Source organism: Vidua chalybeata, chromosome 5 (assembly GCF_026979565.1).
Source record: "Vidua chalybeata isolate OUT-0048 chromosome 5, bVidCha1 merged haplotype, whole genome shotgun sequence".
Classification (NCBI taxonomy): Eukaryota; Metazoa; Chordata; class Aves; order Passeriformes; family Viduidae; genus Vidua; species Vidua chalybeata.
In genome coordinates this window covers 52,975,492-53,001,627 of record NC_071534.1, presented here as the reverse complement: position 1 = coordinate 53,001,627, position 26,136 = coordinate 52,975,492, and the positions used below count along the sequence as shown (strand labels likewise).

At 36.5% G+C, this 26,136-nt stretch overlaps 1 protein-coding gene across 1 annotated transcript in view; it reads right to left on the bottom strand.

Moving 5' to 3' along the window:
- Window positions 1–26,136, bottom strand: part of TUBGCP6 (tubulin gamma complex associated protein 6) — a 40,408-nt gene that overhangs the window by 12,197 nt on the left and 2,075 nt on the right. Inside the window, 27 exon segments of the mRNA XM_053942989.1 lie at window positions 169–318; window positions 1,699–1,838; window positions 1,957–2,048; window positions 3,834–3,943; window positions 4,394–4,469; window positions 4,787–4,908; window positions 5,692–5,865; window positions 6,384–6,594; window positions 7,958–8,121; window positions 9,803–10,558; window positions 10,560–10,615; window positions 13,189–13,348; window positions 15,080–15,265; window positions 15,710–15,794; window positions 16,419–16,472; window positions 16,956–17,041; window positions 18,386–18,476; window positions 19,109–19,376; window positions 19,860–19,927; window positions 21,533–21,639; window positions 22,865–22,954; window positions 23,327–23,386; window positions 23,757–23,822; window positions 24,286–24,412; window positions 25,037–25,105; window positions 25,291–25,395; window positions 25,472–25,569. Coding sequence (XP_053798964.1) covers window positions 169–318; window positions 1,699–1,838; window positions 1,957–2,048; window positions 3,834–3,943; window positions 4,394–4,469; window positions 4,787–4,908; window positions 5,692–5,865; window positions 6,384–6,594; window positions 7,958–8,121; window positions 9,803–10,558; window positions 10,560–10,615; window positions 13,189–13,348; window positions 15,080–15,265; window positions 15,710–15,794; window positions 16,419–16,472; window positions 16,956–17,041; window positions 18,386–18,476; window positions 19,109–19,376; window positions 19,860–19,927; window positions 21,533–21,639; window positions 22,865–22,954; window positions 23,327–23,386; window positions 23,757–23,822; window positions 24,286–24,412; window positions 25,037–25,105; window positions 25,291–25,395; window positions 25,472–25,569 — 3,771 coding nt within the window.

Sequence of the window (26,136 nt, the reverse complement as noted above, 5' to 3'; positions counted from 1 at the left end):
CACCTACACTTTTAAAAGCTATATTAAGTAATTTTATTTGCTGCAATTAAAACTGCAATTAACCCATGAAAAAATTCTGACTATAAATACAAATTCTTTAGAGGCTATAACAAAAATGAAAATTGACTATTAAAAATAAATCAGTTATTTGTTCCTTTATTCATTTACCTTTTCCTCCTTGCTTATGGAACTGTATCGAGCAATTCTTTCCATTCGACCTACGTACACTGCACAGTCTCTCTCTATTTCTTTCAGTTCTTCAAGTGAAAAAATAACTGAAATCCGGGGAACAGGTATATCTGACCAACATATATAATGCTGAAAAATGAGAAATTTCCTTTTACATACATTTTTAAAAGTGTAAAATTTTATATTATGAATTCATATTATACAATTTTTAACTTAGTCATGCTTCAAGACACTGACATAAAGCTCCATACAGGATCTAAAGCTTTTTATTAGTATCATCTTTTGGCATTTATATAATTCAAAGAAGGAGACAAAGATACAGCGGCCCAGAACTTGGATCACATGTCAAATTCCTAGCGTTCTGTCTTTGCTGCTGAAAATTTAATACATACATTTATACAAATCACATTCTAAACATCTCTAATTTTCCTGTTCTGAATATCCAAATTAACTGAGCATGAGTAACTCAGTGCTGAATGCATTTTTCCTATCAAAAGTTAGGTTTTGCTCACTTACATCCAACACAGATCCCACTCAGTAGGAACTCTCTAAGACAGAACTAACACCCCTACGGGAGAGACCTCTGCACAAGACAAAACTCTCAAAACCACGGCCAGTGCACAACACAGAGAACCTATTCTTGTAACTATACCTGATCTTTCTACTCTGCCTCAACAATCCTAAATCTCTGAAGCTATTCTATTCAGTGCACAAAACAAATAACTGAGGGAAAAGCTAACTTGAAGGAAAAAGCCAAATGAGTGCACAAGCACACTCACACTGGATTCCCCTAGTCTAGTGGTGAAAGATGGAAGCTCAGGGCTGTATTCCTGGGAATGTATTAGCTTAAGCAGAAGGGAAGACCCAGATCTTGAGGGCATTATCAAAAAGGGATGAAATGTGCCTGGCACTCTCAGACAGATGGAAGATGGTTGAACCTGGGTGCCATATGACCTGGGGGAAGATACTGTGTTAGTGATGCATAAAGCTGTAACTTATGGAAATGATGGCTGACACTTTTATAAGGAACCCAGTACTGCTGGCACACCTGAGTCAAGGACAAGAATCGTTCTGCAAAATACCAATAAATAGAATATTTAAGCACTTCTTGAAAATGCAGTGATGCAGCTGAAAGGGTTATGCAGAACTGAGCCACAACCTGGTAAGTGAGGCAGCTTTAAACCAAAAAGGAGTAGTGCAAGAAGTGGAAGGCACTTGGCTGAATGTCTAAAACATTTCTGCTTTCAATACAAAGAAAAGAAATACAGCATTGTGCATTGTATACAACAAATCTGATGGTGTTAAAATGTGTGTTTCTGCAGTAAGGTGGTAGCAAGTAGAGTGGATAATCAGCACACAAGTATCTGAGAGCAACTAATTGCCCTTTGTGATCCTACTTATGTAATACCAAGTTTTGATAAAGGAGTGAACTTGCTAAAATCCTAGACTATTGCTCTAGAGAGACATGATTTCCTCAATGTAATAGGAAGGAAGCAATCCAAAACTTACCCTAGGACAGCACAATTTCAGCAAGTTTATAGTTTTCCCACATATGTACACATCATTAGCAATATGTTTAAGAAATACAGGGACACAGTCTTCTACTTCTTTTGAAATCAAAACATAACCATGAGTCCAGTAATGTTTATCTATGTAACAAAAAGATGGAAGTATGTATTTTAGTTATTTAATTAGCAGCACAAATGATATAAATTATATACAAATTTAATTTATATAAATTAGAAATTCTCCATATATATACCGTACCTCTGAAACAAAGATAATCTTCATTCACCTGAATCATAAATTCTCCATAAACATCTCTGAATACACCACTGTATACCCAATCATATATAAATCTGAAAAAAAAATTGTACAATATTGAAAATCAATCCTCTTGCATTCTCTCCTTTATTATAACCAAGGAATCAGCATGCTTTTTAAAATCCCAAAAGACACAAGGTATAGGCAGGATCAAAAAGCCATCAATTAAGTGCTGTGACAGTGACATTTAAATGTACAGGAGATTGTGGCTCTACACTTTTCTTAAACTATTTTTAATAGAATATTTCACCAATAATTCATTTAGATAAGGGAACAGTGCCTCAATTAAAACAATGGTTTTATTCCTGCATATCAATTTACTAAATATATATATAAAATGTATTGAAAACTTTGCAGCACATGAAGGGCACAGCAAGAGAAAAGCAGAAAGGATTTGTTTTAAACAGAGGTAATTTTAGCAGGGAGAAACTAAAAGAGTATAAAACAAAGATGCAATACCAAGAACTTTTTCCCCAGACCCAGAGGCATTTTTAATATACATGCAGTGATAACAACTACTATTTTGGCATATTTATTCATGCTTTTCCTTATTTTCTCTGTGTGAGCCAAACTTTTGAAGAAATAAAAAACCCACTATTTTTATACAATCTGAGGCTATAAATAAAAAGGCTCAGAGGTCCTGGAAGTTTTGGGGTTTTTTTAAATTTTTACTTAACACTGTACAATAAAGAGGAAGCATTTAACACAGCAACCACTGCTCAACTTCAAGGTTTTAAGTAAAAACTTAAGCACTTTTAAATTATTAAATCTGATGCTTCTATGATTTATTTGAGCAACAATTTGTATTAATTAATTTCTTTCAGGTTAATAAATGAGTAGGTAACACTTTTTGCAAATAATAGAGGCTTCCTCCAGGGTAGTCCTGATCATGTATAATTCATTCTTCAACAGATATCTGCAGCAAATTTAGGAATCAATGCAGCAATCAAGATTTTTTTAGGTTCCATGTAATGCCCTTGGTATTTCAGAAATCCGAGTTCCTTCTATAAATAGCAGGGTAAGAGCTGTCAAGATATTTCAGTGAGGCTTCTGGTAAATCTGAAATTAAATTTCTCTGAAGATCATTTCATGTAGAAGGAAGAAAACACAAGAATGGTGGCCATGGGAGGAATCTTAAATTTAGAGCATTTTGAGAGACTTCTGTTTTCTCTTCTAAGTATTTTTACATCTATTATGTAACATTGCAAACTGATGATGGACCACAGCTGTAATTCCTGTAAATAGCTATTAAAAAAATTACCATCTCTTCAGATGTCTATAAACTAATAATTTTAAATTGATGAGCACTGCTTAACAAAACTGTTGCAAACCAAGGAACTCTACTTTTAATTACTTCTATTATCAGTTAGTTACATGTACTAAATGAAGAGTAGATATTTTATTAATTTTTGCTTACTAAAAAGCCCAAAACAAGAAGACAGTGGAAAAAAGCATGAACTTCCCCAGTTTGTACAATAAAAGAAACTTGTCAGTTTCCAGTTTCAGGATTTTAACTGAGGTATGGGGAAAAAAAAAAAAGTTTATCCAAGTCCTATATTCCAGTATGAATTTCCATGACCAGCAGCTAGAATTAAGTCTCATTTACATATATTTATTTACTGATCTAGTCACACTTAACCCCTTACATCATTACTGAGCTAAGAGTGACAGAACAACAAAATTAACTAATATTATGTATATACAAACATGTATTTTTTTCTGAAAATATTAAAAGCCATTGTTAAACATGCAGAGTTAGTCACCAGATTACCAATTCATAATTTTTAAACTCAAGTATGCAGAGAACAGTATGGACACACCTTGTGTATGGTTCACAGCTTGTCTTCAACAAAGACAGAAGAACTGGATAATGCTCATTGCTACAATTGTTGAGAGCCTCTTTGTACAGATATGAAAGCAATTTAACACCCTAAAAAATGAAAAATATTTTAACATTAGGCAACACACTTCACAACAACTTTAATAACAAAAATACATTGCTTGACATATTTCACTAGACACAGAAGGCAGGATTAATCTAATTTCCTCCATCTATTTGCAGTTAAGATCACTTTACATGAGCAAGTTACTTCAAGCTCACTTTATCATCTCTAGAGTGAGACAGGTATGTTTAGAGTTGGATTCACATGACTAGAAGGCTTCTTTTGAGCCCTTTGTTTTAGGAATTGAAAACCCTGGACAAATTTCCAAATGCTTAAGTATCTGGAGAAAAGACTATAGTGCTTTAACTGGAGGTCCAGGATCATAGCTTTGCAAGCAGAGAGACCAACACTAAATATTTAATGTAAAATCCAACATATTGGGGAGAATGTTAATATTGCAACCCAAAACACACATAAAAATATCAAACAAAAGTCACCGTAGGAAATGAAGCACCAGCTCCACCACTGATCCCCAGTGCCGTCGTTCCTATGCCACACAGCTCAGCTAAATACCTAAAAACAATATTAAAACATATATAAAAATTTCAACCAGAAGTCTCCAAGATCAGTGATGAACTTTGCTGAATTTGAATATTGTACAACAATCACACTGTATCTGCTGAATGATAACAGGGATAACAAAGAAACTGAGTATAAAGACCTTGTATGTTTTCCCTAGAATAGTCTGGATATAAAAAAATAAATCTGTAAAATAGAGGAAAAATACTGATAGACTAAATAACAATGCCCATGTAATATGGTCTTTTTTAGTGAAGAGATTGCATTTTTTCTGCTATGAAAAGCTTAAACATTTAATACCATTCTCTTACCTTAGTTGACGACCTAATTTTCTGAATAGAAAGCTGATTGTTAGCAGACTTAAAGTAGGAGGTGTTGACAAAACACAGGCTCGGTAATATTGAAGATACTTTCTTAGTCCACTTGTGAATGCCTGGTATGAGCAGAAAATATTTGAAGTCTTACTGTGAAAGCTGTTAACAGTCTATCACAATTGCATCACCATGAAAACAAACCTTTTAGTAAAATAAATGGCATATGCATACGAAAACTTTATCTTACAAAGAGACCTTCTTAACAGAAATTGAGTAACATTGCTGTAAATCAAATATTCAGAATGAATACATTTTCATAACTAATCCTTATCCATATCTTAATTCTATGCATTAGGAAGAGATTAATTCACCAAATATTACAGAGTACACATGCAGCTCAACATAATATTCACAGGACTGACATGGAAAATTTGCACTTAATTTTGAACCAAGGAAAAGTAATTAAAGCTATTCAATACAATATTTTTCTACCTCAGGTTTTATTAAAAAAAAAAGCATATATATATATATATACACAGTGTACTAAGGAAGACCTTGTATTTTTGTCTTATACATCTTTCTGTACAAATATGTAATGTTTTTAAAGCATTTAAAAATTATAATTCTTTAGTCCACAACAGAACAATATGACTACACAAATCACGCTTTGGGCAACAAAGACATTTTACTGCATGTTTCAGTGCAAGCAAGGCCTCAGCACAGAGAGCTGTGATTCACATACAGCAGCACTGTTCCTTGGTGACCTGGGATGGAGCATTACACTAAAAATACTCTGCAGTTTTGCATAATGCAGAAATTCCAGCTTTATATGAAATCAATCACCTTCTCCACCTCAGATAATTGGTCCATTAAATCTAATTGATTTACTGCCATTGTTTTACCTGAAACACAAGTCCTTTGCTGTATGAGGAATCCAAAACTGGCTGAAGAGAAAATCGACTTAGCCGCATGTAATAGGTTCCATACTCTGCAACTTCCGAGAGCAGGTTATGCATTGTCTCTGGTGATGTTCCAGATACATACACCCCCTCCTTTATCACAAATGACTGAGCAGGCTAAAAGGATATAGGGAGAAAAAAAAAAAAAAGGTAGATTCAACTATTTCAGAGCTGTATTCTGATTTAAAACAGCAAACACACACAAAAATAATAGGAGACAAATTCTCAGTTTAGATACTCAGGTGACTGAGACTATATAGCTAGGACAGTAAGATAAACACTGAATGTTAGCAAAATTGTAGGAGTATGAATGATGCCTTCAAACACACAGAATAAGACTCTTTATCTAATTCCTTAAAGAAAATCCAATCTACAAAATTATTCACACATCTGTTTTCAAGTACTTATAAACCTATTTTCCCTTTAGAGAATTACAAATACTCTTAGCCTATTCCAGTAACATAATTACTGCAACATATAAATACTGCCCTGTTGCCATTAGGGAACATTCAGCTTCTTAACACTAGTCACAACTGCAAGATCTTAGCAGAAATAAATGTATTGAAGAGGAAACCTCTATGAAGGAAAAAACAAAAAAGATTTGACTAGGAACGGCAGATAAAAATCTTCCCTACCTGATTGAGTGAAAATGTAGTGGATACCACACCAATGAGGACATTCAAGACATCCTTAACCAGTTCAGGTTCTTTCACTAGCACAAGCTGAGGGAGCTGAAGTACAGTATTAGTAAACAGTTGCAATTCTCCTTCTCGAAGTTTATAAAATTTGTCAAAAGCTTCTCTCCCAGCTTCAGTAAGATACGGTTCCTCTTTTTTACCAGGTGGGCTGTGTCAGAGTAAACACAACATTACATGGTCATTATGTGAAAATACAAAGGAAATATATCTCATACAGGAAGAAAAAGGCATTTCAGAGTTTTGCAGACAGAATTCCTCACAGAAAAGTTACAAGTAACATACTTGTAATATACATTTTTAAGGGAATATGCATTCAGTCAATAGCTCAAACTCAGTGCACAGAACAAATATCTAGATAATTTGAACATCAGTTCAGAGACAGAATCCTTGGCAGAGAACTACTAGCTGCTTTTATGGCCTTCCCTGATGCAGTTTTCACACTAGGAAAACAAGGCAAATATATGCCATATTTCCATGCTTCATTTAATGCTAAAGTTCAAATAACTTAAAGAGCAATATGCTCCAAGTGTGAGAATGAACTTCTTTTAACACATTTTACCTCTCTGCAGTGAAGATTACTATCCCCTCCAAAACAATTTCTATTTCCAATTATTCCAAAAACTCTGAATTCCAGTAGCAGGTGTTACACAAAATCTGTCAGGCATATGGTCTATATATGACTCTTAAGAGTCTAAATAGCAGCAAGAAAAACTATCGTGTTCAAGGGAAAAAACTCAAGTGGGCTACAGCAGCTTTGAAAAATCAGAACAGGGAACTTCTGAGTTTCTGAGCTTCTAAGGCTCAGAGATGAAAAGACACTGCTTAACAATGCAATAGAACACCACTAGATTATTATTTAAAATCACAGAAAACATACAGAGCAAAGCTTCTCCAAGAATCAGGCACATTACTGTCCATCTGAAATGTCAGGATACCTGCCGTACCTGCCTTTTCTTTTACCTTCCATTTTAGGGGAGCCAGAAACACTTAACAGGACTGCAGAGAGCTTTCTCTCAGGAGATGCATCTTCTACTCAAGAGCCAAAAGAACTACAAGTCTAACTAAGAAATCTGTTATAATTTTCTGGTTTGTCTACAGGATGGGGAAAGGAGATAGTTGTTTAGGTCTTCTACTGCTCTACAATTACCACTTTCTCTTTTGAAACTGAATCATTTTAGACTGAGACAAATTGCATAGCATATAAGAAGTCAAAACAGTTAGAAAAATGCTGCACTTCACACAAATGTTTATTAGCGTTTTCCTAATCCCTTTGTTTTTTGACAAAGATGTTTTTATCTCTTCCTATGAAACTGTTGCACTCTAAGAACCAGTTTTTTGAAATCACACAAGCTTTATTCCTTTATCGTTATTAATGCTGTGTATTGAAATCTGTGAATTAAACATGCTCATTTCACTATTTATAGTGAGGTCACGTGGAACTAAGATGCAATGCACCTTCACACATTTGCATATGGTGCATAGTAAGTTTACCAGTAAGATCAGATACATACTACCCAATTCTTTCCCAACATCTTCGTTTGCTGGGCCCATATGTAAGCACTGCATCCCACAAGTCTATGTCTGGAGTCATGCTTGGCTCTGACTGAGAATCAGGAGTCAGATTGGATGCTGACTGGAATCCCTCATCTTCTGACTGGTCTATACTTTGGGGAACCTGTCAGAAAGAGTTCAAATGTCAGACATTAAAACAATTTACTGAAGATACATTTATTAATGAAAAAGATGTTTTACTATCATTCGTGAACAAACGACTCTACGTGACCCAATCTCTGTCACCTACCCTTCCTTTATATTAATTTTAAGTTTTTATTGTAAGCACTCTTTTAATTTGATAAGCCTCTATAAGTATTAATGCCCATACATAAAAGACTCAGCATTTTCAATGAAAAAGCATTTTCTGAGTAATAACTCAGCTCTTCTCCTTTCCCTGCCTTTATTCAATGGAATGTGTATTGTGTGAATCACATTCATGTTGCATTTTGATATGTATTTTTCTAAGTCTTTATTAAAACATTAATTAAGAGGGGAAATGGTGTACTGTTGGTAAATTCAAAATAATATACCATGCTTGTTGGTGTTAAATTTTAAACTTTCTTTAAAGTTTAAAGCAAGCATCCAGTTCTCTGGATGAGATGGAGAATCTCTGGTATGGACAATCAGTAATATGTAGCATTAATACAATCATACTGCTCTAGCATTTGTTCCAGGCAAATATCCAGGCCACAAATCTTCAAATTTGTAAACATTTTGTTAACTATGACTAACATAGCTTGTTCCTTAATTCATATGCAGAAAATCTGTAAATGTCCAAACAGTGTATATGCCACATCCTCAACTCCCACTCAACAGGAGCCATATGTGCAGAATTGTCCTCAATTTTAGTAAAAGACAATCACACCCATGTAAAAAGCAGCATATTCCTCAAGAAATTGCAAATTTTCCAGTCTGATGGAAAGAGTTCAGCACTAACTCAAAAAGGTTCTACCTCCTCTAGGTTACAAGTTGCATCCACATGTGAGCACTGAATGGCACAGGGTTTTCATATTTAATGTGTTTGCCTTCAAGTTTCAATTCAGACCCTGAATTAAAGGAATTGCAAGATCTATCCATATGTTAAGTAAAGGGGAAAATATGAGGATCTAAGGGTAGGCTATAAATAAGCCTACCCACACACAGTAAAAATGGAAAGAAAGAAAAACTCTAGAAGTGTATCTAGTACTTCTACAAGAATAAGCCAGAAAAAAATATACAGAACGGACAACGAAAGGGGGAAAAAGATACAGTAGAAACTGTACACACTGAAAAGGTAATAGGACAATAGGAACTAGGCAATTCAATGGAAAAAAAAAAAAAAAACCAGAAAAAATGCTTTAAGATCTAACAAGCCAGGACAACAATACATCAAGTTAGGTAATGCAACGTGAACAGCAAAGCACATACATTTAAGACAGGGATGTCTAGGCAGTCAGTCTGAGCACTGACAAGAGAGCAACAATGCTGAGGAGTTCAACAGACAAAGCAGGCAAAAATGCAAGCAAAAGGTTGCTAGGGTGGGGAAGGTATGGATACAGCTGATGGCTTAAATTCATAAAGCCTGTGCCCACATGATGGGTTTTGACAAAACTAAAGGGCAACACCAAGGTTTTTGTTATCATATACATCTCCAAAAAGCTTATCTGGTTCTCTGCAAAGGAAAAGATCCCTGCTCGATCTTAAATTCCAGCGCTGTATGTTTCTATCACCAATTAAACTATTACCTACTTTTAAACTACAGTTTCAAAGTGACACATGAAAGCATGCATACACTCATTAGTCCAAAACAAATAATACCATACTTTAATTGCAAGTCCAGACAAATCTGCATTGTCGGGCACTGGTGGTAAATCCAGCTTGATGTCCATATCATAGGTACGGCTGTGGACAAGAGCACCGAAGAGCGAGACACGCGTTTCTTTCTCAAACTTGTCCCCAGCAGGACAGCTCTGTGAGAACAGCCCTATGGCAGGGAGTCCGGTGCCAGGTGCAGCCTCCATTATCTGAAGTGTCTGTTGAATTGTGTCGTTGAACTGACATTCTTCGTTTGTTATCAGAGACTGTATGTCAGCTTCAAACACACTTACATCATAATAATCATAGCCCTGGTATTTGACATTCCTCCCAACATATTTGTTGTTCAGAAAATAGTCCTTTTTTTGTGGTACAAGCTGAGGAGGACCTGTTCCAGCAAGCTGTACTAAGAGATCTAAGACAGAATTAACTTCAGTAAATGGTAAGCATTCAGCTGTTTCCAGTTCCTCCACAAGATTCTCCAGTCTATCTGCTTGAGCACCTAGGCCAGCGACTCTCAAGTTGAAAGACAGCATCAAAATTTTGTTCTTCACTGGGAGTCTGGAAATGTTGGATTGCAGCTTACGAGCCTCATCTTGAAAAAGGTTCATGAACAGGGCATTATAAGCAACCCTTTTCAAATTTTGCTTAGCCCTTCTCTTGCTAATCTTCTGCCTGCCTAAGTGAACCTTCCATGGCAAACCTGTCAAGTGTGCTTCACACAAGTCATTGAACAACTGTGTAATGCTCTCCATTTCAAATGAAAACTGTCAGGTTTTGGCAGGTACAGTCTGGGTCTCTGATTTCATGGGAAGGAAGACCTGAAAATATCAGGAAAAGGAAGAAATTCATAAAGTGTATAAGAAATTGCTGAGTATGCTTTAACTTGAACTGAGACAGCCCAGAAGAAAGGAGAACTGACCACATACATATTTAGGACATGAGCTATAAAAAAACCACTTTAACTTTTATCATCAGTGAAGCGATGGTGCAGGAAGCTTAATTCCAGATGCCGAATTTTTCTAAAATAGACTGCAATAAAAGAGAGAAGATTGTTCTGATCTAATCCCGGGTTCCTGCGGGAACACCTCTACCTTTCTCTCGGAGACATCCACCACCTCCCTCCCACGCGGTGTCTTGCAGCCGCGGGCAAGGCGCGGGCGGAGATGGTGACAGGAGGCGGCCGCACGGCTGGGCTGCAGGGCACCCGCCATCCCTGGGGCACTCCGGAGCACCCACCCAGGAGAGGGGGATGTCGGCACCCCCGGAGGAGCTGCCGGCGGCGGGACTCACCCTGAGCATCCAGCTGGGCCCCACCACGGCGCACCAACACCCCCCCCGCCCCCCGCCTTTCCCGCCCGTCCGCCGCCGCCCGGGCCGTACCTGCGGCGCTCGCCGGGCAGCGGGAGCGGGACGGCACCGCCGCCTCCTCCCGGCGCCGCCGACGTCACCCGAGCGCGACCGGGCCCGCCCCGCTGCCGGCCCGCCCCGGCGGCCGCGGGAGCGCCGCGGGGCCGCCCCTCCGGCCCGGCGCTGCCGCAGAGCGGCCTCGGCAGCGACACCTGAGGCAGCGACGCGGAAAAGGCCGCTTGAACCGTTCATGAATCTTAAGCCATTCCTGCGCTACTCACCGTAAATGCTGTGGCGACTCAGCTGACAAATACATAACAACACACTAGTGCCAGAAAGCAACGAACCACGCTGGGCCCGAGCGGCAGGAGGCAACTGCAACCTTGGCACGGTCTTTTCAAACCAATTTACCAACAGTACACCATTTCCCCTCTTAATTAATGTTTTAATAAAGACTTAGAAAAATACATATCAAAATGCAACATGAATGTGATTCACACATTACACATTGCATTGAATAAAGGCAGGGAAAGGAAAAGAGCTGAGTTATTACTCAGAAAATGCTTTTTCATTGAAAATGCTGAGTTAAAAAAAAAAAAAGGGGAGGGGGAGAAGGAGGTGTTTAGGGGAGAATGGCAAAATGTCCTTTAGGAAACAAATTTCCTGTTAGGAAAAATGCTGAAACTAAAGCTTGGCCATTCCCCAGTTTCCAATTTAAATACCTTTTTGGACTTCAAAGGTCAGTTCAAAGAAACTCTAAAATGAAACAGAATATCTTAATGCTCTTCAGCTCTTCTTTGTGAAAAATCTTTCACGTAGCTTTTATTTGCTTTTGAAAGAGATTTTAATTTCAAAATGTTCAAGGCTGGGTATTGTTGCCCCTCCAGCAATATCTGAAAACCAAAACAAATGTGAAGGGAAGCACTGTGAACAATCAAAAGAGACAACAGCAAAGACAGATTTAATTATTCCACATGATATAAAGTTGAACCCAGTAGGAACACCAGTATAAACATCATTTGAAGTGTCTGAAATCAAAAGGTCAAATTATTGAAGTCACAATAACAAAAAAGTACTCTTGAAAATCATCCCTAAATCATACCTGGAATACTACAAAACAAGGCATATAATGGCTATTGCCTTGGGATGTTTGTTTACTTCTGAGAATTTACATGATGTGCCTTTAGGCCACTACTAAGTCTCTGGAGATTTGGAGTTCTTATTTGTTATACTGAGAATTTATGCTTCCAAAGAGGGCAGAGTGAAGTCCTCATATTTTCCTTTTCTTCTTTTTTTGTAAAATGATTCTGAAGTGAAATCAATTTCTGGAAATCCCATCCTTCACTGAAAAGAACAGCAGTAAGAAAACCAGTTATTAACCAAGCTCATACCACAATTCCTGACCCCACAAGAATATTTTTTATTGGAACTAGACCCCTAGTATTGCACATTTCTTCTGAAAGGAGAGAATGACATTTTCTTTTAGAGATGCTCATCTTCATAATTGGGTTTTTTTTTTTTTTTGTTGAAAAACAGAAGTCATTCAGCAAAGAAATATTTCTAGACAAGTATGCTTGAAAACATACATACCTGCCTGGCCTGATTCCTCTACAAATGCAGTGCCTGATCTTCAGCTCTTTGTAACTGTACTTGCAGCATGACTAATCATTGAGTTATTCGTGGACAAGTTAAACATTAAAAAATATCACCTGGTTTGGCACTATATTCAGAAACCACATTAGCAATCTGAGCCAGGGCACATCTTGTTACCCATTCTTTAAGCACATATTTTGGTAATTTCATTCCAAAATTTTGGAGTAACAGTATTCTAAGTCCCAAGAGTACAGTTGCTATGCCATGGAATTTGGTGCTTTCCGGTTCAAGTGGCAGAATTAGAAGCATTCAGAGTTTCACATTAGATCAGTCTGGTCCCACTGACTTTAAATGTCCCACTGACTTACAGGACCCAGTTGTATTTATTGTATCTGTACCTTTTCAGAAACTTACAGTATATAAGAGTTAAAGATAAAATCAGACAACTTACCTGAACACTGAAGCATTTTCCATTCCTGCTGAAACTGGTCCCTTAATGCTTTTATTTTATTTACTTTTTCTTCGGTAGGAGGCACATAAATTCCAAAGGGAGGGGTAGAAGCACCCACTAATGCTTTGGCTATACTTTGCATTAAACTTATCTCTGTGTCCTAATTAGGAAGAAAAAATACCCCTGTGAACCAACCTCTCTTTGTTTCAGTGATAAATGAAGTATTTTAAAACAAGGTTTTGTAATTAAATTGCTAGCATTAGTAGCAAGAATGAGCAACCTTCCATTTTCAAATAAAAATGTTCAAATGGAGTTTTTTTTCTGAAAAATGTTATTTCAAATGGAGAAGGAATCTCACTTTTCCCTTTATGACTGAAAAGAAATAATGCTGGATTAAGGACAGAAAATATTATGAGGTTAAGGGGAGCATGGAGCTTGCTTACTTCATGTATCATTTACTTTCTATGAGTGGAAAATAGTAATATATTTTGCTTATTCAAGAAATTTACTCTTTTCGATTTCTCACAGTCTAAACCGGTATAATTTCCTTGCAGAAATTTGATTTGAAATGTTGATGCTATATGAAAATTATATTTGGAAGACTGTAACACTTTTTTTTTTTTAAGAACTAGAAGCATTTTTTCAAGTACTCTAAAAAGCCACGCACATGCATTAGAAAATCATGAGCTACCTGCAGAGTACTAATATAAAAGTATCAATCATTTTTTTAACATGTATGCCTAATATCCTTTTATTGTTGGAGTTTACACTTCAGAAATCAGTAATTCTCTCAATTTCATACTCCTAATTAGTAGTGTGCAAATACATTATTTATGGATACTGCATATCAATGTACAAATTATTTTAGCTTAGCCAATTTATGTATCAGCATTGTAAATTAAAACAAATAACATTTGAGAAAACTACAGAATAAATTATGTGAAAATCCACTTAATTGGCAGCTTAATGAATAGCATGGCTTTAATTAGGTACTTGCTGGGGAACAGATTAGACTAAGCATACATGAACAATTTTTTGTGGTTTCTCATTGATGAAGAACTAGAAGGCACAAAAGTAATCAGAAGTTACTGTTTCATAGATCACAGAGACGAACTGTGCTACTCACAACCACAGGATGCTGGAATGGCCAAGAGTGGAAATTGAGTTCTTTATGTGATTAGACAAATTCATTGAAGATACGCTCACTGACACTGATCACTGCTCTGGATACAGCTTTCAACTCCTAAATTTAGGCATTCTTAATGTGGTAGCATATTGAAAAAGCCTAGGAAAAGTCCCTATATTTTTTATTTTCTTTCCCTGCTCTCCACCTGAAACAAAAAGCTGGGGTACTCTGGCCCTCAATTATGTACTATCCCAATTAAGTTCACTTGAAGGATATGTGCCCTTCTGATTGATGTTCTGCAGGCTGGAAGTTGTGTGTGACAAAGCACAGCACCTGGGAGAGGAGAGGAAATTTAGTGGCCTGTTATGAACAGAACAGCGGGCTGCTTTCAATCACATCTGATGGAAAGAGGCCAGATGATTTAACAGGCAGGAAGTGCCTCTTTCCAGGAGACAACTGAGCTGTGGATCCCAGATAAAAATGGAAGTTGTGGCAAATTGACAGAACATCTATAGTCCACAGACATAACCATGGGTTATGCCTTGCGTTCATGCCTTGGCTTCTCCACTGTGCAGGCTGCGACTGCTGCCTACAGCTTGGTGTGCAGCTGTGTCTTGTCTTGTTCTCAGGACAGAAAGAACCTTGGGCAGTTTGTGCTGTGAACTCAGGGGTACTGAAGACAGGCAGTATTTTCTACTGGGAGGCTTGAAGCAGTTAATACCCGCATCTCTACCAGACGTACCATGGTTTAGCACCACTTCTTACCTCAATCACAGCAAAAATTCGAGACTCAGCTAATCCTCGTAGTAAAGCAACAAGCAGAGAAATCCCACTTATTCCAAGGTTCCTGTTTGGTCCAATAGCTATTACTGTTAGGTTTGGTTGATAACTATATGCTACAGGAAGAATAAATCCAAGTACAGCAGAAAAGAAATCATTTCCTTCAGCATCCTTTAACAACAACAACAACAAATTAGTTAGCACAAATATAAAGCTCTAAATTCCCAGATATAAAACAAAACAAAAAGGTGACTCTCATAAAGCTTTTGATTGGCCTAGGAAACAGGATACTGATCTATTTTCTCAGCAATTTTTATATTAAACATGCAGGATTATTCATCTTTTCCTTAGTGTCTTTGCAGTGTTAATCTGCCTTACTAAAGATGAACTGCAGTAACTATGGAAGGTTTCCTCAAACCTATGCATTCCAATACACTCTAAAGCTGTGGGAAGGAGTAGTAACCTGACATGGGCAAAAAACAGATTAATTTTCAAAGGTCCAAAGTGGACTAAGGAGTGTAATTCTTAATGTAATTTTATGAATGTCTAACTATATTCTATTATTTCTGTTTAAAAAAATTTTCTCCTACATTGTTTCTAGAAAGTGACTCTTACCTCTTTCCAGTTTAGAGAAACATAGTGTTTGTAGCTGGTCTTTCTAGACTGTTCTTTCTCACAGATGTTTATGACAAGCATTTCTCTGTAAACAAAAACCCCACTTGAGTATTTAACCAATTATTTCACAATGGGATAAAAATGGGATATTTTCTTTCATCATTCTTTAAATACTAATTCATAATACAGGAACAAATAACCATTTGCATTAGTACATTTCAAAATGTAAACAATTAAAATTGAAATCCTTTTTATGGTATTTTTAAAAAGATTATTCAAGACTATTGGCAAATTACTTTTAAGAAAAAGGGGAGGTGGAAAAAAAAATATATATAAGTAAAGAAGACTTTCAATAAGGAGCTCTGCATCAGCAATATGTGCTTCCTGCAGTTATAGGGGAGATAGGTCTCCTATTTAATTAAAAATTGCCTTATTTATTTCATTGTATTTTCAATAACAATCTAAATTTCAATCAATACAGAAGGATTATACTTCAAACCTACCACTGAATGCATGAAATAGCATTTAGAGACAATAATTTTTCTTTGAAGATATATTTGGGGATGTTTTGTATTATGTCTCAAGATAAACTTCATAAATGTCAGCCCATGACTGATTCCTTAGTGCAGATTTCATCACACTTATAGACACCTATGAACATTCAGAAAGCCCTTGGGATTGTACCCCTAAATGTAAAGGGAGGCCTCACCCATCTTCTGTGTTTGGTATCATCTGCATGTCTCCAACAAATACACAAAGCACTCTGCAGGAAACAAAAATTTACATATATTGACAAGTAATTTTTTTTCCTGTTAGTGCAATTTATATAAAAGTTTGCGTGCAGATTAGAAGCATTAAAAAGAATGTATATTGAGTTTGGTCCATTAAAAGTAGAAATAAAACACATTTCGGGCAGCTCAAGGGAACCCCATTTCTTCTATCAAATACTGGGGAGGAAAAACAAAAATCAAGAAATTGTCCCCAGGCCAAAGCCAATTGAAATCTGACAAAGAAAGTGTAGGCTAGCACAGCCATCATCCCTACAAATCTTTTGCCTTTGGAAAGGCAAAAGGTTGTTGCTGGTGTATAGACTGTTACCTGGATTACATGTTGAAAATACTATGTGTGTGGGCATGCTATTTATTTTAAAATCAAGGTTTCACAGGCAATTTGCCATATTTGCCACACTTAGTATTTGATTTTAACATGTTGTCAAAGGGCTCTAAATGCAAACATAAAAATTCACCTTTGAAATCCAAAATGAACAGAATGTCTTAGTGCAACAGCAGTAGAAAGAGCAGCTGTGGGTGATGCTGCAATTCCATTACACACCTACAAAATAAATTTTTCATTCAGAAGCAATGCTGCAAAAGATCATGTAATTTTTTAAGTGCAACAGCTGTATTATTTTCTACAGAAAGGCCATATTTGATTATTATTCCATAAACTGCACTATTATTTCAAAAGTATGGTGCTATACCAGAAGGCAACTGTAAAAATAACTTTTCCAGGGGAAGGCTATGTTTACTGGGTCTCTAGATAGTCTGCAAACTGTGCAATACACCCAAAAAATACACCCAATGAAAAGGAGGTTATTCCTAAATATTCTGATTTTTCCTTTAACCTAGGCAAGCTATTATTTTCTGGAAAATACAATTGCCACATTACTCAGTCAACCCTTGAGTGTTCATTTGTGGCATGTGCTTTGAACTCTACATAAAAGCTAAGCAAAAAGATATCTTTCCCTCTCATTTCTCTTCTTTGTCAGCACAAAAAGTTAATTTACATCTGCAATTCATTAGAAGTTCTACTTCTTTTTACCAGTAACCATTTGTTAAAATCTATTTATAGGCTCTCCTGGAGCTATGTGCAGTATATAATGTCAGAAATTTGTCCCGGGGATCTTCACATGTGACTTCCAAGAGCAAGATGTCTTAGAAGAAAGAGGCCATTGTGGTGGTTACTCTTCTTTGTAGGCCTGGTACCTTAAAGAGAGCTTTTAACTCAAAGGAAGAGTGACTTATGATGTAATGTTTTAAACTTGTTTTCAGTTCTTCTTCTATGCTCATCCAAGTTTTTACACATAAATATGAAGATGCACCCTCTAAGCCTGCCCTCTCTTCATTCCTGACCCTGCAAGAATCAAAACACTGAACTAGAATTACTCTGTTCAGAATCAGAGCATACAGCAGAGCTGTTGAAAACACCACTAAAGAGTATGTGTGTGCATGCACATGTAAGTCAGAATTTACTGTATAACCTTTGCACATTGAGATAGGAAAAGTATTGACATTTCTTCAGATTTCTTGCTGTTGCTTACTGGTGCTTGGTACAGCAACTTCTGCACCTCTTAACTGGAAGACTTAATGCCTGGCTTCCCTGTGAGTCTGAGAGCAATGAGTAGGTTCTTAGGGACTCATATTCTGTGACTGCCTACAGAAAGTCTGGACAATGAGTTGCCCAAAGATGATTAGAAAGATGGACTGGGGTTAACAGCTATCCCTAAATAGTTGCTTTCTCATCTTGCATGCTCACTAATAGCTAAACACATTATAGCTGAGATTATTGGACTTGGGAGATAAATAATAACTAAGATCTAGGTAACAATATAGTAGAAGCAAAAAGTCAGAGGAATCCCACTCCACCCCTACCCCCAAAACCAAGGCAGTATATTACCTCCTTCTTAAGTATTTTATCTAGGATCACAAACATACTGCCAAGAGAGAGCAAAGTTTTGTCGTCTTTCACAAGGTCTGCATAAAAGCCACTGTAAAATAAATTACATGAAGAAAAACTAGGTAAGAGGCAACACTGTCTTCAAAGAGGACACGGATAAAGTGCTTTGCAGCTAGTATTAATGGGGTACATTTTATATGGGTGCTACACATTGATTCTCAGAAACCTGCTCTAGCAGGAAGATGACAACACTGGTGCCTGACAGTCTTCATCTCCCTAAACCTGCCTCCATTCTGCACTGCAAAGAAAACAAAAATGTCTGATGATATTCAGGAAACAGAGTCCTCTCAAAATTAGTTGAAGACAAGACAAAACATTGCATTTTTCAAATCAGAGCAGTTTGGTATTTTTTTCCAGCTAAAAGTGAGTACAGAGCTTTAAGACAGCTTCCTAGCAAAATCTCTTTCTAAATTAATACATTCACATTAGCTATCCTATCTTTGTTGAAAGAGTTATAGAGAAAAAGTATTCTGACTATTTCTTTAAAGGATTTCAGGCTATGAGTGCTATACAACACAAATGTCTTTATTTATAAAGGAAGAAATTCTGGCTGTAACTGAGTAGACTAAGGCCAAAACAATGACCATGGCAGACACAGAGCTAGATGACAGTCTGTATAGAGACCTCTCATCCTCTGTGAAAAATAAAATAAATAGGACCAACCTGACAAGAGCTTTTATTTCTGTTTTGTCCATTTCCTTCACCAGCTGAACATGTTCAGGAAGAAAATGTTCTGAACCTTCAGAGCCAGTTGTTGCTGTTTTGATGGGAGGCACTGGAAATAGAATATTTTTCATGTGCAATTCCAAAAATCTTTCTACTTTGACAGTGTTGTTGTTAGTTATCTGAGATTCATCTTCTGTGGAGGGATTTGAATTAGCCTTCTTTAGTAAGTGTGATTTAGTGCTCAAATTTTGTAAAAATGATGTATCTAGAGAAAAAGAAAGAGGGGTTTCACAGGTATTAGTTTCTAAGCAATGTGCTAATATTTGGATATATTTATTCACAGAATAGAGTACATCAGTATTCACGTATGCATATTTACTCCCATGCACTAGCTACAATGTTTCCTGATACAGATGTTATTTTTTCAGTGCTACTACATTTGTTTTAATCTAGTGAAAGGTCATGTATTATAATAAGGCTTATGCCTATATTTTTGACACAGAAAATAGCATCCTCAAACAAAGATACCGAAGTGCTACTTTTTGACATGATGTTTGCCAGCTTCAGAAAGTTCTTTTCAGACCAGCTGAAGACAAGACCTCAAATGAAGCCTCATACTGCTTCATAAGTCACTTGATGAACAACTGCTTGTTCAATTAATTTAGTCCACTGGTATTAATTTTAATAACTTTCAACTTCTGTATAAATCCATTTATCAATAGCATTTGCTTGAATGAAGAGAAACTACCTTCATAAGCCAACCATTTCCAGTAGGGTTTATGGGCTGCTCTCACATTTTGAATAGATTCAACAGCACTAAAAAAATAAACCAGATTAACAGTATTAGCAATAATGAAAATCATAAGAGGAATCATAACTTACCTCAACAAAAAAAACAAAACCAAAAAATCCAACTGAAAATGAACAAAATCTGATCTCTTCCAAGACTGCAAAACAAACGACAGTCAATGGGCACATTGCTTGAAAAGATTAGAGAGTCAAAAAAGAAAAGTGAAGAACACATACAGCATGTACACACATTTACACACTGAGTGAAATTCCAACCCTGCTGTTGGAGGAAGCACACCTGTATGAGTTCAGGAAAAATTTCTCCTGTCTGTCAATGTTTTGCCAAGAGATTTTATCTACACAATGTAAAGATTTAATTAGATTGACTCAAAGGCAAGAGAATCTGTTCTAGAACTAAGTATATCACATACCCTGCTATTCTTTGTGTTGAAGTCTCCTTTTTATTATCACTGGTATTTGCAGCACTATGGGCAAATGGTCCCATTGCATTAGCTATCATACAAACATAATTCAGGTTGTGTTAAACCCAGAAGAAATTCCGTGTACTTGCAGATTACTTGTAAGGTGTTCAGGAGCTGGACCAATACGTTGGATAAGTATGTAATCAACTATCTATGACATAGGATGATAGCAATCTGAGATACCACAGCTGGTAGAGAAGAAAAAGAGGACACAGAGGGCTTATGGGATGTACTAGGAGCAAAATAACCAGTTTTGCTCTATCAGTTTACCAAATGCAAGTCAGCCCACAATCTATGTATATCCACACTGCTTCCCTGACTGATTCAAGCTCTGAGCTTTAACTAACACAGCCAACTGGTGCTGTCACCAAAGTGCATGAAAAGCATTTCTGCTAGAAAAAGCACAGGACAGCTGCTGAGCTGGGAGAAAGATGGGGGACAGAACATGGAGATGTGGAGGAGATAGCGCAGACAGGTAGAGAGAAAGACACTCTTTAGATGTGGGATTGATTCAGGCCCAAGGTTCAGAATGCTTTCCTAGGTCAGATTCCACCACTGTACAAACACAGTCTTAGTGTCTCTGAAAAGAAGTTAGACTTGAAATTTAATTATCTTGGTACAGCTCTACATAGTCAACCGCTTTTGCAGCCCAGGCCTCAATGTTCCAAATTCCAGGAACAAAAGTATTCATCAAGACTGGCTTGCACAGCAACTCTCACTGACGAAAGAAAGGTTTGCCCCCGCTATTGCTGTACTACAGTGACTGAAGTGGCTCTAGGGTCTGAAACACTAATCCTTGCAGTTGCATACATTCCCAAATACTGGCTGTAGGTAACTAGTATTATCTTGATTACAGCAGGATTATCTCAGCCTTGAGTGAGATGGATTTCTATAGGATAACAAGGCCTAAGGATAAAATGGCTTATAGTTGTATGCTATAAGATCTCACAACTTGAAGTAATTTCAGAAACAAAAGTACATAAAACTGTACCTTGGATGACTTTTTGAAAGTGCAAGTTATCCAAAGTAGAAAATAATATATTATAAACTACAATATTAAAACCTTACTTCAGCAAAATGTTCAAAGCATGAATGTCTTTAGTCTCGTTAAAAAACACATTAGTTGTTCTAAAATTCTTTATATGCTTACCTTAGACAAGGTGCCATTTCTCCAGTTATTTGAGGTACAGGATCTCCAAGCAAAGTTTTTACAGTCATGCACACTGATTCACCCAATGATTTCAAGTGGTATCCACCCTAAAAAGCATTTTGTGTCAACTAAGGCACAAGTACTTTTAATATCTCTCTGAATTTCAACAGAGAAAATAAACTATCCTTTTGAAATGTATCTGTATTTACAGAAACAGAAGATGATATGCAAGTATATCTAAGTCAATGATTTTTCAGTATGAAAACAGTAACTTAGTGGCCAACTGCTGAACTTCACTGGCATCCCATGATTGAACTCACTTCATCATAGTTCAAGGAACTTCAGAAATCAGTCATTACTCTGCCATAAAAACATATGCCTTCTCCATTCCCATCTACAACAATCCTTGTGGAAGATTCCTTAGAAGGCAAATGCTATCACTAGCCTCTAAAATGGCTGTACAAGAGAAATCTCCCACACACTTTTACGATGTGGTTGCCTAATAGTTTGGTAGAATCTGGAGAACAAGATGGATTTAAGACTGGTAGGTGACATGCAGGAAGCCATCTATCGCCTATGGAGCAGTTACACCATCTGTGGTAGGAGTGAATGCTTACTTGCACTTCAGCTAATAGACAAAAATGTCTATAATAACCTGCTAGAGAGAAGGATGACAGAAGAAAGGTCATGCAAAACAAAAGGTCAAGTGAATCAATTAATATACAGTTCATTCTTGAAGACCTTGTTGGCAGCAATATTTCCACACACTTATTTACCTGAAAAGCCACTATTTTTCTAACATGCAGCTGAAATAGGAGGTTGAAATCTAGATTTCAAAAGGAGAAAACATTTTAATTGTTTAAAAGAAGAATAAAAAAGAGCTCCTAAAGAGCCTGCATACAGTCATTAAATCAAAAAAGAGGGAATTTTCTAAGTGTTCCATTACTAAATAAGAGTATATTTAGGTTTAAAGTTTTGTATAAAATCTCCTGGACTAAGATACACTTGTAAAACATTGGTAATACAGCCTATTCACTAAATACATTTTAATGAGTTTGGGACTGTCAAGAGCAGTAGACTAATCACTGTTCACAAGAACTGAACAGATTTGTAGATGATATGTTTTTTTGAATGGTGAGCATATGGCTCCTTTGTTTCAAAACTCTATAGTGTAAGAGCGCTGTCAAATCTTAGCCATTTTAACATTCCTGGTACTAAAAAGAAAGATAAAAATAAGAAATTCTTTTGTTAAGCAGTTTCATTTCCTAGCTTCTAGTTTGCCCTGAATGGCTCTAATACAAAGATTTGGGAGTACATTTCAAAAGTCTTTACCTCCAGGATGACACACAGCTTTCCATTAGCTAACTGCATCAGGAAATGGGTAAGGTGGGCAAAAACCTCAGGAGTGGCATTCATCTGACCCTAAACCAAAGAAAAAATTTTAAGAGATGACACCTTGATTCAAAAACACTAGTAAGAAACCCAAACAAACAATCTGAAGTACCCAAGTCTGAGATGGAATACCAGAACACTTGCCTCTCATTGTATCAAACACAATGCTGAATCAACTGCATTTAAGGAAGGTGAAAAAAAACCACAGAGAAATTACACATATGGAATAACCTTTCTTTAGATGTCTTGTTGTAATGCTTCATGAACATGGGCCAGCCTAAAGAATCAAGCATGTATTTTTAGCTTGATCAAAGTGAATTTCACTTAGCAGGACATTAAAACAGCAGGAATATTTTCCTAATGGATTCATGACTGACAACACAAAGACCACAAGTTACTTACTTCAGGGTCACCAATTCCAGAATCGTATCCAGAAGAGACAATAACCAGCTCAGGATCAAACTGTTATAAAAGAGAGACAGTTGCAGCACATCTTTATGTCCTATTTTCAATTTTGTATGGGCTTTCTTTTCAACTGTACCATGATCAACTGTTATTTCAATTTGAAAATGAACACAAGTAAGGATTCTCCTTGAATACATTATCCTTTTTGCAAGGATATTTTTGTATCTGCTGGAGAAGTTGCAGATGATTATGTTGAATATTTAAAAACTAAAATTCCATAAATACTATTCAGTTGATCAGGGCAACGTCATACCAGCAGAATAAATATATTAACTATGCTGCTGGCAATTACTGCATTTCTGTAAAATATTCAATGGTACCTGCTTAAGAAACACTTAGGAAGTGCTCTTTGGCAGTAAAAAATTACCTCAAAAGCCATTGGAAGCAACACATGGAAAAATGCAGCAAGATAATCTGAATTTCCCATCCCAACCTGAAAAATATGAGAAACACAGGGCATGTTTTCCAGCTGGAATGATAAATTTTCTAAGGTTCTTCAAGACTTTAGGGAAAGATAGGAGAAGTTAAATATGAGGCAATCTTATGAAGTACAGTAAAAAAGCCTCTATTTAAGTAAAGTGCATAAATATCCACCATTTTTAATTTTAATGAGCTTCAGTTCTCTGCTAAACAAGGATGGATGTAACCATCTCCTGAAGCACTTTTTGATTTGATGACTAGACAAGATATTCAAGTAAAAATGAGTGTGTAAATTCTTCTCTCCCTTTTATTTTTTAGACATTATCACATTCTGAGCCATATTTTTCCAGCAGACCTTCCCCTGACAGGAAGACATTTGCCAAGCAAGTGAAGCAGTGCACTTACTCAAAGTGTTACCTAAAGGATGAGATATAAAGTTATTGAACTTGCTTTGCTGTGCTGTAAACAGTATTTACCTTATTCCAAGGCAAATTTATGTTAAAACCTTTTCCTTTTCCCAGACCTACAGCATCATAATCGGATTCTTTGAGTGATGGCCAGAATTCCTGATGTTCATAGCGATGCCAAGAAAAGTACAAAACACTGGAAAAAAAAATCCAATTTGACAAAAAGATTGTGGAAATTACTTTCTATCCTGAACCACCTGGTGACTGCATTGCCTGAAAGCAAGAAAATAAAACTATCCTATCCTTTCTCCTTAGTTCTCTCAAAGGATTTAGACTAAAAATTGGTACAGTAGGTCCTATGCTGAAATTAACCTAAAAATTAACATGCTAAAAATGTCTTGTAAGCATGCACTCTACACAAATCAAATACAAGGAATTTTCAGAACAGCAGATTTGTTTCTAGAACCCACTTATGTCACTCTTCCAAAAAAAAAAAAAAGTTTATATATTTTATCCAACTACTACTTGAAGACTTTAACTGAGAGATTCATGAACAGAGAATAGATGTACTACCACAGTAGTGGCAAACCAAGGTAATCATATTGCTTATTTTGTTTATTATTCTTTAAAGTAGAACAGATTTACATTTTATTTTCATTTAGATATTTCCTTCTATTTTATAACAAATGAAAAACAGACTAAAATAGTAAGGTGAATGTTTTGCAAGATTCTAGTTTTAGAAGTTTAAGAAATCTTATTCTCTAGAAAGGCAAGCAATCTTTAAACAGCTAACATTAAAGAAAAAAAAAATCCTTCAAACCTTGGATCTTCTTCAAATATATATTGAGTTCCTTGCCCGTGGTGCACATCCCAGTCAACAATTAGGATTCTGTACAGATCAGTAAAAGAAAACATTCAGAGAAAGAGCCACAGCATCTTAATCTACAGAAGGCATAAATTAAGAATGTTTTTCTGAACCAAAAGAAACATGACACCCAGAAAGCTCTAGACATTAATCTAAACTAGCACCATGTCTAACTGTTGTTTACATACTAGAGTCAACCATGCACTTACCTCTGCAGACCGTATTTCAGTTTTGCATATTCTGCTGCAATAGCAACGTTGTTGAACAAACAGAACCCGTTAGCTGCGTTTCTCTGGCTGTGGTGACCTGGAGGTCTGAACCAAAATTTTATACATTATTCACACCAGAAGGAATTTTGCTAAGTGAAAACTTCCTCACATGTTTTCTTACCTGACTAATGCCATTCCATTGTGCACTTTTCCTGCCATCACAGCGTCCACCAGCTGCAAAGCTGCTCCTACTGCTAGTCTGGCACAGCGGTAAGTGCTCTGAGAAAGAGAAACTCATCAGCTTAAACAAAGCACCCATGCCATGCTTCAGCATCCCAACAGCAAACTGTCTTGACATAATTCTACGCCTCTGAAGCTATACGAAGATAGCTGAAACAGAACTTTACAACATAGGTTCCAATGTGCTTTCCCCTATGATTACCAGTGATCACCATAAAATGTGAGATGGATGTATTGACTGGAATAACATGGCATTTTTGAAAATAAGGAATGAAACCCTACAGAAACATAACAGAAAATTTCATCTCCATTTCATAGCACAACATTTAAGAGCAATTGTTACCAAAATGTGATTTGCAGATCATTAATGGTCTACAGTGACATTAAGTGACAAAAACAGAGCTAAAATTTGAGCAGTACACTATTCTGGTGTGATACAATTACAAAATAGATGACAGGACACTTGAGCAATTTAAATTACAGCATTATACTAAACTAGAAACAGAAAATGAAAATATCATACATAAATGTGAGACTACATAAGTAGCAAAAAAAAAAGTATTTTTAATCTTCCCCTTCTTAGAAAAATGCCACTCAGGTGCAGTA